Source organism: Phlebotomus papatasi, chromosome 2 (assembly GCF_024763615.1).
Source record: "Phlebotomus papatasi isolate M1 chromosome 2, Ppap_2.1, whole genome shotgun sequence".
Lineage (NCBI taxonomy): Eukaryota > Metazoa > Arthropoda > Insecta > Diptera > Psychodidae > Phlebotomus > Phlebotomus papatasi.
The window spans coordinates 10849100-10866112 of NC_077223.1; the positions used below are offsets into that span (position 1 = coordinate 10849100).

The following is a 17013-nucleotide window of genomic DNA, read 5'->3' on the forward strand; positions in this document are numbered from 1 at the left end:
GATGTAAACAGAGAGATTAAAATTTAAAGAAAATGTACATACTCTTGGTAGAATTTTGGATATTTTTTAGAACTTAATTTGTAGTTCAAAACCGTGAGTTTTTCAGTATAAAATTTTTGACCATTAATTGGTAGGTATTCCCTAATTTACTTTTTCATTATACTCTATCTTGTTCGAATTAACGTTAAATATACTTTTAAAAACGTTTTGTTAAAAACGTTAAAAGTATAATAACATTTAGCAAAACCTGAATCATCCTAAATTAAATATGTTCAATGTCACGAGTATATGTATGTTCAAAATTATACACAGACTAGTCTTTTTTATTGTTTAATAATAATTATGGATATTTATGTTCATTGCTAATTAATTACTGAAAAACAGCGTATTAAAGATAATTCTTGCAATCATTTTTTTTCAATATTAAGAATTAGATATCTAAAACAAGTAAGTTATTTGGACATTTAAATTAGCAATAAGGATTTCCATGAATGCGAATGGCATTGCACGTATAGTGACGGTAGTTGTTCTACTGCGTTTAAATTATGAACACGTACCTAGTAAAAATAAAAAATTAGACGAATATCAATATTAGTTTGTGAATTTTAATAAAATTTTCTGAAACACTAAATAGTATATTAAAGAAACGAATATTGTAATGCAATTTATTAGGTTTATTTCTTTCACCAATTGAGTCGCATTGGAATGTCAGAACTAACAAACTAGTAATAAATATAATTTAAAATTTTGCAAATGGTGAAGAAAAAGCTTTGAATAAAGTATAAGGAGATTTAGAAAATAGACGTCTCAGTTTTGTTTAATTAAAAAAATTGTTAAGTGATGATATACACTGTTTGTTTCTATGAGAATTTCTTGATTCATATTTTCTTCTGAATACTAATATTTTTATTTTAAATATATGTTCTACGTGAAAAATAAATAAATTTATTATAACATTGACGCTTGCAGATCAATTCCTCATGTATAACTTTTCTAGATTAATTTAAAAAATCAGCCTTCTAAAAGAGAAATGATTAAAATAAAGCTTTATTTTCAGTTTAATTAAAATGCAATTACGATATCTAAAAAAGCGAAAAATAATAATTTAACCGTTCGTTGAAGAAAATTCAAATTAGAATTTAGTCGTTACTTTTAAATTCAAATGCCGGAAGTGCTTGGAAGTGTCTAGAAGTGCAAGAAGTGCTGGAAATCACCTATGGCACTTCCGGAAGTGTGGAAGTCTTTGACGTTTCCCATACAAATTTAGGAAGTGCTGGAAGTGGTGTACACGATTTTTCGTCTAATATCTCCCCCTTGAGAAAATTAAAAGACACTGAATTGGTGGTGAGAAAAATGATTTTATTCCTCAGAAAGAAAATTCCCTGTGGACTTGTGTCACGTGCTCAGCGGTGGAAATGTATCACAAAACACCCTGAAAATTACTTGAAGAGGAAACTGCAAGGAAAACAAGTCAAATTTGTAAAAGACTTTCCGGAAAGTCAAAGCAGAGAGAAAATCTCACCTATATGGATACCCTTGAGCTTTGCTCCTGAAAACTGAGAGGATGAGTGAGAAGAAAACGGCAACAAGGAAGAGTCCTGCAATAGCCATTATCCGTCCCTTTCTTGCATCTGTGCTGTTTCCAGCTTCTGTGAGGAGAATCATTCCGGCCACAATCATGGCATTGAGGAACATCACGATGTAGGTCTCTATTACAAGTTGCCCTTGAGATGAGCCATGAATGTAGGATACCCCTCCGTTTTGGGTCTTGTGGACAAAAGGTGGGCTCCGGATGTGATTCCACATCTGACCAGAAACCATGGCAAAGCAGAAGATGATGGCCATAAAGCCCCACATTTGCTTATTGGCCAGAAACTCAAGGTTATTGCGTCGGAGGTAGAAGAAACCACCCACGAGGGATGCCAACATAGCCATGGCCAGTGTTCCGGAATAATTGGGTGGCCGGAAAACGCGAATCTGAACATCTGTACGCTCCTGTATCCACTTGGCAATCACCTCTGCTGAGAAGCCCACCCTCTGGATGTCCATTGTGTCACTGCCCTTGGGTTTCCCCTTGGCTGGGAAATGCATAAAAACTGGAGCTGTGTTGAGTCTCATCATTTGGAATACACTGGAACCCTCATCGAAGTCCACCATGGCGAAAAAGAGCCGACTGCTGTAGCCTGGTGAGAAGCGATAGGAATTAGCCACGATGACGAACTCATCATGGGCATGCCGACAGATGACACACTGCCTGGACGGAGCCAGAGCTGTGAACATCACCACCATTGAATAATTCCTAGGTTGAGTCTTTACAAACTCCTTGAAGGTTTGTCCATTGAGACGAAGGACGGATTTCTTCATTGTCATATCCATCAGCTGCTGCACCTTATCTCCCAGCGATGTGGAGCCCTGGAAAAAATTCCCGGAGAAAATCAATGACGTGTCCGCACTTAAAAATATTCCTAAATTTGAGAATCTTACCCCTTTGGAGCGACTCTGGGCATCGGATTCCGGCAGAAGAGTCACACACAGGGTGAGGAGGAGGCCTACAGTAGCTAGTAGACGCATTGTACACGGATTTCCTGGACAAATTTGAGATTTTCTCACACCGCAGACAATTTTGCCCGGTGACACTTAAGTACCCCGGTAAACCTCACGCAATCACACGATTGCTACGCGTTAGCACTTTTAAAAGCATTTGATTTACCAAGTGTTTCATGAAACATTGCATGTTTCATGTTTGTTTTATTAAAGAAATTAATAAATTATTATTTTATATTGTTCATGCATTAATAGGACTATAGGGGAGACTGGGACAAAAAGTCACAAAACGGATATTTTATTTTTTACAAGCTACCCGAGAACCTCTAAAATTTCTAATTGGCACAGTTTTATAGGAAAGGAGAATGGTCAAAACTATATAGGCGCTGGTCCCGGAATCGCCACAAACGAGAGTAGGCGTATTTTGTAGGTACTGATATAAGATTAAAAAATTGCCAGGACCCAGGACGATAAACGCTGGGAGTCCTTGTAAAAAAGCGTCTATCCTTCCGATAAATCACTATTTTGACAACAAATTACTCAAGAACGACTAAAGCGATCTTGATGAAGTTCGGTATAGGGTCAATGTATTACTTAAACTTTTTATCTATGCATACCACCCCCTCCCCCGACCCTCCATTCTTGTAGCCCTCATACAAAATGAGGCCATTTTATCTTACGACTTCTTTCTAAGAAGAGGTACAATGTTGAAATGCGGCATGCGAAAAAGTCTTAAAGAAAACTTTTGAACCATACATACCGAACCCTTCTTCCATCATCCCTTATGCTAGGCTCCATACAAAATGAGAACATTTTACCTTATAATTCCTTTCTGAGAGGAGGTAAAAGGCTGAAATTCAACATGGGAACAAAGCTTATGGAAGACCCTTTAACAAGCATACCACCCCATCACTATACCGAATTTCATCAAGATCGCTGAGGAATCAGTGGCGTACCCAGGACCCAAGTTGGCTCTTGGGCGGATCGATTTCCCGGGTTCGATTCACTGTTGTGAGTTCGAGTCCCGCCCGGTGCAAAGATCTGAATGTTTAGAAAAAGACATTTTCATTGTGATGTAACGTAATAAAAATGCACCGCCTCGACCAACAACTCCTAGAGCATGGAAGAAGCATTCACTATGAGAAGGCGCTCCTAGGCGGTCTACAATGAATTTCGCATATTCTTCCAACACGGGATATGACATTGTAAAAATGATTACTTTGTAATAAATATCTCGATACGATTAATAATAATCAAGATCGCTTTAGTCGTTCTTGCGTAATTTGTTGTCAAAATAGTGATTTATCGGAAGGATAGAGGCCTTTTTACAAGGATTCTCAGCGCGTATCGTCCTGGGTTCCGAGATTTTTTTAATCTTATACCAGTATCTGCAAAATGCGCCTACTCTCATCTCTGGATAAAGATGAATCGGTGCCCATATATACTTTTGACCATTCTTCCTTCTAAGAAATAGTTTTTATGCTCTAGAATTTTTCCTCCATAGTTTAGAACATTGGTCCCAGAACAAAAGTTGTTACCTTTACCAATGTCTATTCATTGACATAGGTCCCGTTCGTGGCGATTCCGGGACCGGATTTGACCATTCTCCTTTACCGTTCTACAACTCTGTGAAAATCATTTTCTGCTATTTTGTAAGGAAATAATACATTTATTGAGCCGTTTTCTAAAAGGTAATTTTGTGATCATTCTCAAAAAAGCTAGAACAAATAGTATCAGGCATAAGATACTATTTGATTTAAGTAAAATACCTAGATTACATATTTTCATAAGAAATTTATTCTTCTACACCTTTGTAAAATACCGTTTTCTCTATCTGAGCGTGAAAAGCGCATTTTAAGCTATTTTACAAAAAAAACACACAAAAGACTGCAAATCGTTTGACCAATGCAAACAACAAGCGTCGACACATAGCATTGACGTTTCTTTTCACCCTGGGACATCAGAAATTGTTTCGGTTTTTGTTACTTTTTGCTACATAGCTTTTGCTACTTTTTACCCCAAGTGGTCGTTTTTAACACTTGGAAGGACCCTAGTGGCAGCCGCTGCCAATTTAGTTTTTAATTTTATTTTTTATATTGATGAATATATCATTTCGCCTGGAGGCCCGATTGAATGCGTGCAGAATTTATCTGGCTATTTTTTCGTTATAATTTTTTTTAATAAAAATTAAATATTAATGTAAATATATTGCAAAAACAAAAAACTGCACTCGGAAGGACCAAGTGGCAGTTGCTGCCATATGCATTTTATATGGGAGTTTTACGTTCTGCAAATGTAATTTTCTTGATTGTTAGTGTGTTAAAAGCCTTAAAAGAACAAATTGAAAGTGTTTTTGCAAATTATTGAGAAGAATTATGGGAAATATTGAATTGGGAAATATGAATAATTTTGGGAATTATTCAATTTTTCTCTTACTTTCCAAAGCTCAAAATCCATTTTGTTAAACAAATTTGCTCGTAGTTCTTGTATTACATCGGCGAGCATTATGAAATATGTATTTTTAAATAGCTTTTAGTGCACGATTTCGAAATATATCAGACTGATAAGTCAATTCTCTTTAGGAAAAACCTTACCAATAGTCTTCAGTGCCTCTAAGCAAAAATGTAGAGAAAAATGAAATGTCGAGAGGGCTCTGACCGGGTTGCTACAAAAACTGGTACTTTGAACATGTTTCAAGTTTCAACCGTGTTTCAAGCATGCTTTTTCTTTGTTTTAAAAGCAGCAGCTAAAAGAAACAGAGAACCAGGACTTCCATGCTGAGCACAACGAATGTTCAGTCGGGTTACGTCATTTTCTTTGCATAAACAGCCAAAATAATTATTTTTCCGTCTTTTTCGGACCCTGAAATCTTACAAGATCACTAATAAGACCACCCAAAAAGTAATATAGAATTAGGGGAATGTGTTTCAATTGTAAGTTTTGAAGAATTTTGTGGAAAACCCTGAAAACTCGAAGAAAGTGTTTGGCTTTTTGAAGGGTATTGGAAGTATTGTGAAGTTCGTGGCGTGACATTTGATTTGTTGAATAAAATTGGCTGAATTTAGCAGCACATCATTTGAAAAATATCTTCCGGAAAGCATGGCAGGTAAGAAGGTGTCCAGGAAGTGGCACAGAACAGGGTCTTAAAGGAGAATTTTGCAGAATATGTGATGCAGGCCGAGGAAGAGACGGAGGAGATGTTTGAGTGCAGTCGTTGCCAGATGAGCTTCACATCGGTAATGGAGCATGTCCGGAAGTACCATAATGGTCAGAATGTGGTGATTGAGATGGACGATGGATTGGATCAGGAGACCAATGAGCAGGAAAATGAAGAAATTGAGCGGTTGGAAGAGGAGTCGGAGGAGGATCTGGTTGAATATGTGAGTGAGGAGGATTCTCAAGTCATTAAAAGTGAGCCAGAGGGAATTGAAGAGGAAGAGCCTCCACCAAAGCCACAAATTGTGGAAAAAATTATACATCCGACGGAGGTATGTCAGGTGAAATCAGAGAGGGATTCCAGTGGAGGAACATCTTCAAAAGCTGCCACAGAAGATGCTGGAACTTCAAAGGAGACTGTGGTGGATGAAGATTGGTTCCCGGAGCTTGAATTGGATTACAAGTGCAAAGAATGTGGTACAGTCTTTGCAAATAATAAATCCCTGAGGCTCCATCTGAAGATGCATAAGCCAGTTCATCAGAAAACTATTGAGGAATCCATTCAGAGTGACATGCGCGGGGTGAAGGAGGAGGCACCAGAACAGAAGACAACGTTTCACTGTGAGAAGTGCAATAAGGACTATGATGAGGCCTTCTTGGCCATGCATTTGAAGATGCACAGTGACGAACCCAGCTACCTCTGCAGCATCTGCAACAAGAAATTCGAGAGTGAAGAACACTTCGCGATGCATCAGAATGCCCATCAGGAACTGAGAACGGTGTACGGGAAGCAGACCAGGAAGAAGGATACTCCTAGGCCCTACAGCTGCCAGTACTGCGACAAGAAGTTCATTCGGCCACATGAGAAGGTCAAGCATGAGAGGATTCACACTGGGGAGAAGCCACATGTCTGTGAGGTCTGTGGGAAGTCTTTCCGGGTAGTCTACTGCCTCACACTCCACATGAGGACTCACACAATGGTGCGCCCCTACGTTTGTGCTACTTGCGGCAGAAGGTAAGATTTGGCGCTAAAATGCTTTCCACTAGATGGCATTGTTATTTAAAATTTACCCCAATATACTTCGGTCGAGATATTTTCAAAGCGCAAAATCACATAGTCAAAGACCCTGCAATATCGACTTCGTGTATTTGTCATTTGAAAGGAGAGCCAGTTAGCACTCCCCTAGACAAGGATGGAAATACACACGACCCGGAGGTGGCACCAGAGTCTCCGGGCACCCATTTTTTTTTTGAATTGTCCGACTTGTCCACACTAAAGACCTACAGTTACCGTCCTTAAAATTTGTTAATAATTCCTTATTTGCATATTAATTTGGATGAGATTCTTGGAAGAGGATAGAGAGAGCAATACACAGTACCTTACAAAATTACAGTGACAAATTGAATAATTTTTCAGAACCCTTAAAAATGTGTTACTACAATTTTATATTAGGGTAAATTAAGCTAATTCAAAACCTGCTCTAAATGGAAACTTTTCGCTACTCCAAATGGAAACGTCATTGTTTTCATGACAAATACAGTACTAAATTATTATATTTATATATTTTCTATACCACAGTTTCATTATTTTGTTAATTTTGCTCCAAATAAAGCAAAAATACATTCATATTCACAAATTTTAATTTGTTAATTTCTCAGAAAAATTAAAAGTACCTTTTCACTATCGTATTTTTCATCGATTGACCATGTTTTCCAATGAAAAACACAATAAAGTGACTGTTTATTCGTTTTGTTTAACATTTATGTCATATTTCTGGCTAATTTAAGTTAAATTAAGTGATAATCTTTCTTGTTAACGGTACGTGAAGTTTCCAAATGAAATAGGGTGAATGGTGGAAAGCGAGACACTTAAGAAAAAATTCAATTTCAAATGCATTTTAAACTGAATAAATAATTATTTTTTACCATTTTTTTGTATCATGGAATTCTTTGACAAATATTTTAACAGAATCTTAACAGTTGTTATTAAATATTGCAACCGAATAATTGGAAAATTCACGGAAATTAAAAAATAACACATTTTGAAAAAATGGACAAAATTTTGGAAAGTTGGACAAAAACTTTTGGAAAGTTGGACATAGTGATAATAATGACAAAATATCATACAAAATGTGTAGAAAATCAAATGTTGAGGGTTTTCTCTGTATACTTGCACATTTGATGGTTATGCTAATCTCTCCTTTATGTCCGGGTAATAGTTGAGGAAAGCTAATTACCAAGAACTTCCTGGACGTCCAACCAAAAAGAGGTTCTGTAAATTTCACAGACGCCTCGCGCTGTCCAGCAGTTATAGTTTTAAAGCGGATGCAACTTTTTAGCACATTTCAATTCCCCATCCGCCCAGGTCCTTTTTCACTTGCTTTGGGAGATCTGTAGAGGCTCCCCTTTGTCTTTCTCCAGGAGTTTTTGCGATATTTACTATCCATTCTGTCAGAAAAAGTGGTCTTCGGAATCTGGAAATCTGCAGCCTTTTCCAGGAGATTTTCTCCTTATCAGCTGCTGACTGCTGTTGCAACTATTTCTCCGGATACTTAAGGATCTTTGTCGACCTTGTTAACATGATTTCACTGCACAAAACCACCAAATTCATTCACAAAATCAACTTGTCCAAGATTTCATAAAACTTGTTTTGAAAGCAACGCGAAATTAAAACACTTTTCTATCCTTTTTAAATGTAATATTTCACAAATATTTTTTATTCACCTTTTAAATGAATGTATGACCTTCGATTTTCACTACGGACTTAACAATATTTCACAAATTATGCCGAAAAATCAAACAAAACACTTTGATATTTTCCTAGCAACTTCCATAAGAAACAGAGAAAATGACAACTACCGTGTCAAGGTTATGAATAACACGCATGCAATACATTTTTTAAATTCTTCTTGCAAGTCATCCTTTGATTGTTTTATAACGATTTTTGCATTTTTAACTTCTAAAATAGTTATAAAATTAGGTTTAATAATCTTTTTATCGAAAATTGAAATATTTAATTGATTTATTATCAAGTTTTTAAGAAGGTGTCTCACATTCCACACTGCTTTGTCCAACTTTCCAAACTGTCTCGCTTTAGGTCAATTACCCTAATTACCTATTTCGTGAACAAAAAGGGTTTTTCTGAAGTGTCTGCAAATGCTTCAACAGCAAACCCCGGAAATATGATTTTTTTTTTGGAGGGATTTTCTTTTTGTTTTTGATGAGAAAGGAGGAAAGATCAGAGGGGCAATTCACGAAAGTATCCAGACAAAATTTAGACTGGTTACTGCCTGTTTTCTGTGAAGCGAATTTCGCCATTCCGTAAAAAGGTGCGTCTCCTCGCTAAACATGGAGGGTGTATAAGGTTTTGGGTCTTGTACCTGCTGGAATTTCGGGTTGTATCCAGAAAATTTTACCCTCCAGCTCGAGACCGGAGGGTACAATATTTTTTTTGCCAAAATCTTATGTAAAAATTATTTATTTGCATTATTTTCTTTAAATAAAGATGCCCATGTATGAAAATTATAAGAAATTTGAGGATTTTCAAATTTTATAAACGTTTAATTACTCCATGCGTTCTGAAAAAAATAGATTTTGTGAAAGTTCAGGGATTAATGGAATTATTATTAAGGATTAAAAGTTTCAGATTTTTTTTTTATTGCTAAATGTGCATACGATTCATTTCGGCCCTAAATTTTCGCCAAGCTAAGACTTCTACAATGATCCAAAGAAAATTATTTTTAATAATCTATTTAAAAGTTGAATTAAGTAATAATAAATTAAAAATTAATATCAATTAACCCTCTAAAGATCACCATACTTGACAATCAATGCACGCTTAAAAAATATTATATTTTCATCGTTTTAAATAATATATTTTCCAATTTTAAATACGCGTCTTAATAAATAAACTGCTATTTGCGTTTTGCCTACTTTTCGGCGATAAAAATTGACTGAAAAATGCATTAAAATTAGGATTATTTACTTTTCGCCATACCAAATATGTTTCCGCCATATTCGCCGTTCAGTCAATTTTGTCTGGATATTTCGTGAATTGCCCCTCAGGAATAAGAACAAATCCTGCACTCAAGAGCAACTCAACAAGATTTTGGAAGCCTTTTGCCGCGGTTTCACTTACACTGTTTGTCTCCAATTAGAAACTTTCCCTTGTCTCCATTTGGATTAATATGTTTCCAATAGAAGCATTTTACGTTCGCGTATTTTTTTTATATTTAAGAAGTTTTTAAATGACATCTAAAGAATTTTCACTAAACAGTAACATTCTAGAAGAGTCAATGAGCAAATTTATGTAATTTTCTTCAGAAAAAAAAAATGAACTTGAAGTGTTGAATCTTCTGTCAAAGTTGAAGCATCTGGAAATGGTTTTGAATTAGGACATTTACCCAAGTTTTAATAATCTTTTGATTAAAAATTGAGACAATTAATTGATTTATTGTAAAGTTTTAGGGACGTGTCCCACATTCCATACTGCTTGGTCCCACTTTCCAAACTGTCTCGCTTTCCAAATTTTACCCTATTATTTTCCTTAAACTTCTGGTAAGACTGGCTTGATACACTCAGCGAAATTGCCATCGAAGTAGATGAACCACAAAATAAATCATTTATACTGAAAAAATAAACCCCAATATATTCAATGACATATCATTCTTATCTAAAAACGATTCTCTCCTATTCTATATTAATAAAATAAAAAATATTTTATTTTTAATTAGGGGTGTTTCTTCCCTGTCACACGCATTTTTTTGAGTGCTTCAAAATGCAACTTTTTACCCTTTTTAAAAAAAGTTACCCTAAAATTTTTACCCTCTAAAAATATAATTTTTTATTAGGATATCTCGAAAACAGATTAGATTCTTTGTTTTCCAATTAGATTCAAAGCTCATGCTGTGTACAATCATCACTTGAAGACACACAGCGAAGAACGCAACTACCCTTGTCCCTACTGTCCGAAGAAATTCAAGACATCAGTTCAGCTGGCTGGACACAAGAACAGCCACACGAAGCCATTCAGCTGCACCGAATGCAATCGTCCCTTTGCATCGCTCTACTCTGTGAAGGCGCACATGGAGATGCATCGGAAGCCGGCAAATGGCCTGAGATACAAATGTTCCATCTGCGGAGCAACTTACGCTAGAAATTCTTCCGTTAAGGATCACATCAAGGAAGCTCATCCTGTTACGGAGGGTGAGGAACTTTTCTCCGACGTCGAACGCTCACAGGCAATTCCTGTTGAGATTCTTGACGTGGAAAAGGTCAGTTGCAAGGTGGATTTTATTTCTGAGTCTTGCGAGCGACAGTTCAAATCCTGAGTCAGACCTTTATAATTTTTTTTTTACGTTTCCAGGATATTACGGGGACAAATGTACCGATAGAATTGCAAGTTGAAGAGATTGATGACGAAGTGCTGATGGGCGAGGCCGAATGGATAAATTAAAAAGGCGATTTAATTGTATTTTAAATGCTCTATTATATATAATTATCAATCCTCTGAAAAGGTATAATAAAACGATATTTCCTTCGAAAAGCCACATGCTTATTAGAACACTATCTAATCATCGCAAGTACACCTGGAGCTGCATGGCCGTCTGCAGGAGCACCTTGATGCCCGGCATGAACACAGCGATCTGTGAAAAGTCCGCTCCCGAGCACATTTGCGTATGCAGCGCTAGTCCATTGGCATAGTCGCCAATCTGGACAAATTGCACAAGTTGGTTGAGGGATGCTAGGGTACTTGGGGTCAGCTAGAAAACACAAAGGACGCTCTGGAATGAATCCTTTGGGAGAAGAAATAACTCTGACTTACCTTGTATTCCCGCAGCAGATCGTAGAGACTCTCAAGGCGACGAGCTACATCCTCCAGCTTCCTTTTGACTTGCTGAAGGAAGAAATTGGCACATTTTATAATTTTCTTCTGAAACAATAGGGAAAATCGCGGTGAAATGATAACTTTGGCTCTCGCTAGTATCGATTCGACACTATCGCGAATCTCTAGTATCGTTAGATCCAAATGATATGAGATGAAATGAGTGTCGGCTCTTCTCGTATTGTCGACTCGTTATTGTGACACTTTGGGACAGTGCAACATAACCTCACCCTCGCTTGTTTTGATTTTGCAATCGGAGTTTTTTCAGTTATGGCCTCTACACATTGGGAGTAATTTTCGTCAAAAATTGCTCTTTTGAAAGAAATCGTCTGCACTGCTGTAGGCGGAAACGTCAAAATTCTGTCAAAAATTGCGTTTTTGACAGAAATTTGACGTTTCCCCATACAACTACGCTGCAGGGAATTTCCTTCAAAAAAGCAATTTTTGACAAAAATTGCTCTCAATGTGTAGAGGCCATAATCTAATTGATTTTAAATTAAAATACGAACTCAGAAATATTTTTTTCATGAAAAGTGTGATATTAACTCTTTCCGGACCACAACATATCCATCGAACGAATTTCAGTAAAACTCACTCTATTGTAAGTCTTAGTGGTCAAATATGATACTTTTGTAGAGAAAGAATTTTCTCCGCCTCTGGGAAATTGGAAAACTCATGGGAACTCTCGTCCCCTAAAGAACGCAAAGGATACAAACTTGGACAAACTTCAATTTTCCAAAAGCCAATAATATCAATTTTGTGAATTATTTTTGCGTGTCAAATGACTCCTTTACAATGTTGATCACTAAAACAAGAAGAATTATTGACCAGTATCTTGTGGGATGTCCAGGAAATGCTAAAAAGGACACCAAATTCCTGCTTGCCAACAGATTCCTCAAAATATTTCACACAATAACATTTTGACACACATTTCTCTCAACACGATGTTATTGCAGACACATTAAGCTTTCTCAAGAGCCAAAAACACTTCCTGGACAATCAGAATTCACCAAAATCTGGAAGAATAGGAAAAACTTCCCCGAAAGCAATCTCCCTCGCTGCCAAATGTCAAAATTATCGGTCATATTGGCAAAAATTTCGCTCCCGCTTGGAATATTCCCGTCAAATCATTGCTCTACCTGCCGACCCGTCAAATAATATCTGCAGATATCTTTAAGATTTCTGTAGAGAAAATCTACACCTCTACAGAATATCTGCAGATAATTCTGTAGATATTCTTACGAATTTTATTTGGGCTTGGGACAAAATTCGTCAGAATATTTCGGCAGATTTTCTGACGAATCTCTGACGAATTTCTGTAGATATTCTGCCGATTTTCTGTAGATTTTTTCTACATTCCAGACTTTCCAGACAAGATGTGTCAGAAGAGATGGAAAAATTTTTCATTGAAGTTTGCGAAATTCAATAGAGTTATTTTTTGTGATATCACGGTGTTTATATAAAATAAAGAATTCTGCGACGCCGTGTTACAAGTAGAGAAAAGTGAAGTGAAAACTTTAAGCAGAGTATCGACCTAAATTTCGTGTTTTTGTACCATTCGATTGGCGATTTTTAAGAAATTGGTTTTTTGCTCGCATCTTTTTACTTATTTAAAATGTTTAATCGGTAATGCTTGTTAAGCAGAGCATACCATTTTCTTTATAACTCCTACAGTTTCTACATAAATCAACAATATTTTTGTGAAGTAATGCACACTATGCCTATTTTCTCGGCAGAAATTCTACCGAAAATCTGTAGATTTTCTGCAGAAATTCTGCCGAAAATCTACAGATTTTCTAGCAGAACTTCAGCAGAAAATCTACAGATTTTCTCTGAATACACTGGAATATACCGTTAAAATTCAAAAAACCTCAGAGTAAAATCGGCAGGTAGAATAATGATTTGACGGGGATTTTACTCGGAGGTTTTTTGAATTTTAACGGTGTATTCTAGTACATTCAGAGAAAATCTGTAGATTTTCGGCAGAATTAATTCGTAGAAAATCTGCAAATTCTCGGCAGAATTTCTCCCTAGAAAATCTGCATAACCTCCATTTCTTCACAAAAATATTGATAATTTATGAAGAAACTATAGAAGTTGTAAAGAAAATGGTATGCTCTGCTTAACAAGCATTACCGAGTACACATTTTAGATAAGGAAAAAGTTGCGAGCAAAAATACTGATTTCTTAAAAATCGCCAATTAAATGATACAAAAACACGAAATTTAGGGTGACATTCAGCTTAAAGTTTTCACTTCACTATTCTCTACTTATAACACGGCGTCGCAGAATTCTTTATTTCATATAAACACCGTGATATCACAAAAAATAACTCAATTGAATTTTGCAAACTTCAGTGAAAAATATTCCATCTCTTCTGACACATCTTGTCTGGAAAGTCTGGAATGTAGAAAAAATCTACAGAAAATCGGCAAAATATCTACAGAAAGTCGTCAGAGTGTGCACCAGGATTCGTCAGAAAATCTGGAAAAATTTCTGACGAATTTTGTCCCAAGCCCAAATAAAATTCGTAGGAATATTTACCGATTTCTCGGCAGATTTTCGGCAGAGGTGTAGATATTTTCTGCAAAAAACTTAAAGATATCTGACGAAATTATTTGACGGGTTCTTACAAGGTTGGTGTCAAAAAGCAAATGGCGGGCATTGGCGGGATAACCTTACATTTGACCTCTAGATTTTTCTGGACGAGAGTACCCATAAAGTTTGAACAAGTTTTTTGAAAATTTAAGAAAAATTTGTTTTTCGAACTTATGTAATTTGAAATTGTTAGTTATCATACTTATTGGTCCCGAGAGGTTTTTCCTTATTCGGGTCTAGAAATATCAAAAAAGTCACAATATCTGCAAGGAAGCAGAAAATCGAAAATTCACGATTTTTGATCAAAAATATCTAAGCTCAGGAGTTAATTGGGGTCCTGCAAAAAATATGCTAGATTTGGACAGCCTTATAGTTTGTAATCATCCATAAGAATCGGAATTTTATCGATTCTAAATAGTCCAAAAAAAATCTTTTTTCCATGGGTACCCAGTGTCCCAAAGGAGACGAAAGAATTACAGTAGACTCCCACTCAATCGGCTCTTTTTCAATCGGGCGACAAATTTTGTTGACAATTTTCACGTTTAATTATGAAGCTAATTCGTTCAAATTCGCTATAGTTCTTCCTATTTTATCATGATTCTTTATAATTGAGCGAGTTTTGTGGAATTTACAAAGGCTTTGACGCTCAATTCTATCGCTAAACCGGATGACATTTTGCCCCATATTCCCGATTGAGAGAGAGTCTACTGTACTCCCAATTTTTCCCAAACGTATGACCTATTTCGGAAGGAAGGGAGTATTATTTATTACTAAAAAAAATTTAATAAAGAGGATTTAAGGGAATAAAAAAGGTATTTACTTACTAAAAAATGTAAAATTTTCACTTCGAAAGTACAAATCGACAGCTCCAGAGGTGTCGATAAATTAGTGGAGAGAATTATCGACACTAGCGACAAAAAATGCAAGTTATCATCTCGATTGTCCATAATCGACACTCGACAGTAGCGATGGGACAATTAGACAGAGTTATCATTTCACCCCAGAGGATGGAAAACTTACCGGATTGGCTGCAGCATTGACACACTGCGTACGCAATTCATTCAATACTGTCTGCAAGTAGATGTGTTCCTCAGGAATGGGCGCCTTGGGCTTCGGTGGCTCAGGCGTCGGAGTCTTTTGTGGCGGAGTCGGTGCCTGAGGAACTCCCATTGGTGGCTGATGCTGCCCCTGGAAGTTCATTTGCCCGGGAAATTGTTGCTGCTGCGGCTGCTGCGACTGCTGCATCTGAAATTGATTCCCTCCTCCGTAATTGTATGTCTGCTGTGGCGGCATTTGAGACATTGGGGTCATTAGACCAGGATTCTGCTGACCCATAAAACTCCCATCGGTTTGCTGGTAGCCATTCGGTGGCTGTCCAGTGAGACTCGAATCCGTCGGATACAATGGATGAACGATAGGATTGCAAACTGAAGATGTTGGTGGTGGAGCCTAAAACCAAAAAAACCCCATAAAATCCAGCAAATTTTCCTACACCACGAAACTCTTCTAGTAAAACTGAACAAAGCCTTTGAGAAGCACAAAAAAAACTATAAAACTTCTCCAGAATCAAAGAATCACATTCCAAGGAACTCAACACGCCGCTTAGAGGGATATTTTTGTTTTGTATATTACAAAAAAAAAATATTTTACTAAGAACAAGTAGTAAAAAATTGATGAGAAAATTGAAAATCTGAAGAAAACTCTCTTTTTTTTCTCTAAAGGCCTCTACACATTTTGAGCAATTTTCGTCAAAAATTACTTTTTGAAGGAAATTGCCTACAGCGCTGCAGGTGGAAACGTCAAAATTCTGTCAAAAATGGAATTTTTGACAAAAAATACTTCCAATGTGTAGAGGCCCTAAAAAAAAGAATGAAAAGATTATGGAAGGAAAAACCAAAAACACGCGCAAACCTTAGCACTAGCCTCCCTCTTGTGGGATTGAATTATTTTGCACCACTGGCGCGTGCCAGCATGTTGAGCCGACATTTGACAGAGAAACTGAGGATATTGGTTGGATGATAGTCCACCAGAAGAGGAAAGAAAAACTACATTACTCTTATTGTTCAGGTAACAGAAAGAAATATTGCAAGTGTAATTGTACGATTAATTTTTGAATGAGAGGTGTGAGCCATGGCGACAGAAAAAGTCCGCGGCGGTATCGAATGGAGGCTGAGGGCAGAGAATTCACTTCTCTTTCTTCCAGAGCGAGCAACACTGAGTATAAAGTGGATGATTTCAGGTTTTAACCCTTTAACGGAGTTATCACACTAGAAATTTTCACATTACCGTGGTATCACACTAGAGAATTTCACATGAAAATTTTCATGTGATTCACATCAATTGTTGCTGATATATGCCCTATTGTGCAATTTTCTTCAAGAACTTTTAGAAATCGATTCATTTAGTGATAAAAAAGTAGACTCGAGTCACAAAAATTGGTTTAAATAGATTAAAATAGCATAAATACGATTGATAACTAATGAGCAAATAATGAGCAAAATTTGCTCATTACATTTGCATCTGGTACTACTTTATTGCAGTCATTCGGGTAGTTTCTGCACCACAACTCTCCCACCAGTTTATTAGTGATGAAATTGAAGTAGTGCCAATTTATCGTAAACGAGATGGAGAAAGGGCAAAAGGCATTGAAAAAGATCGGTGAAGAGGATAAGTAAGAAAAAGCTAAACAAAAATGTGTTCGATCTACATTTTATATTCGTTCATAAACTTCTAGGATTTCGTGGTCAAATGAGATGGTGGCGGAATTGATTGAGGCTATACATCAAGAATCTGTCATTTGGGACTACAAATATGTCGAGAATTCAAAAATA

The 17013-nt window shown here is 36.6% G+C and overlaps 3 protein-coding genes and 1 non-coding gene across 4 annotated transcripts in view; 2 read left to right on the top strand and 2 right to left on the bottom strand.

Annotated features, from left to right (window-relative positions):
- Nucleotides 1-1338: 1338 nt before the first annotated feature.
- On the bottom strand, nt 1339-2673 carry LOC129803802 (tumor suppressor candidate 3). Its single transcript, XM_055850605.1, has 3 exons — nt 2485-2673; nt 1523-2412; nt 1339-1455 (listed from the first exon to the last, which is right to left on the bottom strand). The coding sequence occupies exons 1-3, from the start codon at nt 2569-2571 to the stop codon at nt 1440-1442; spliced, it is 993 nt and encodes a 330-aa protein (XP_055706580.1). The 5' UTR covers nt 2572-2673; the 3' UTR covers nt 1339-1439.
- Nucleotides 2674-5315: 2642 nt separating this feature from the next.
- On the top strand, nt 5316-11245 carry LOC129803776 (zinc finger protein 391-like). Its single transcript, XM_055850558.1, has 4 exons — nt 5316-5650; nt 5707-6715; nt 10592-10973; nt 11066-11245. The coding sequence occupies exons 1-4, from the start codon at nt 5644-5646 to the stop codon at nt 11153-11155; spliced, it is 1488 nt and encodes a 495-aa protein (XP_055706533.1). The 5' UTR covers nt 5316-5643; the 3' UTR covers nt 11156-11245.
- LOC129805089 (U6atac minor spliceosomal RNA) lies at nt 6850-6951 on the top strand. The gene has a single exon (XR_008752060.1). It is a non-coding gene; the product is annotated as a U6atac minor spliceosomal RNA (small nuclear RNA).
- LOC129803808 (protein transport protein Sec31A) overlaps nt 11169-17013 on the bottom strand; it is a 108428-nt gene continuing 102583 nt past the window's right edge. Inside the window, exons 3-5 of the mRNA XM_055850612.1 lie at nt 15203-15631; nt 11525-11596; nt 11169-11462 (exon numbers count right to left, since the gene is read on the bottom strand). Of these exons, the coding sequence (XP_055706587.1) occupies nt 11274-11462; nt 11525-11596; nt 15203-15631 (690 nt within the window). The 3' untranslated portion in view covers nt 11169-11273. The remainder of the gene's footprint in view (nt 11463-11524; nt 11597-15202; nt 15632-17013) is intronic.

Coding starts and splice junctions, on each gene's coding strand:
- LOC129803776 (XM_055850558.1), top strand. Junction 6,716..10,591: donor TGTGCTACTTGCGGCAGAAG/GTAAGATTTGGC, acceptor TTTTCCAATTAG/ATTCAAAGCTCATGCTGTGT. Junction 10,974..11,065: donor AGATTCTTGACGTGGAAAAG/GTCAGTTGCAAG, acceptor TTACGTTTCCAG/GATATTACGGGGACAAATGT.
- LOC129803802 (XM_055850605.1), bottom strand. CDS start 2,571: ATGCGTCTACTAGCTACTGTAGGCCTCCTCCTCACCCTGTGTGTGACT. Junction 2,413..2,484: donor CCCAGAGTCGCTCCAAAGGG/GTAAGATTCTCA, acceptor AATTTTTTCCAG/GGCTCCACATCGCTGGGAGA.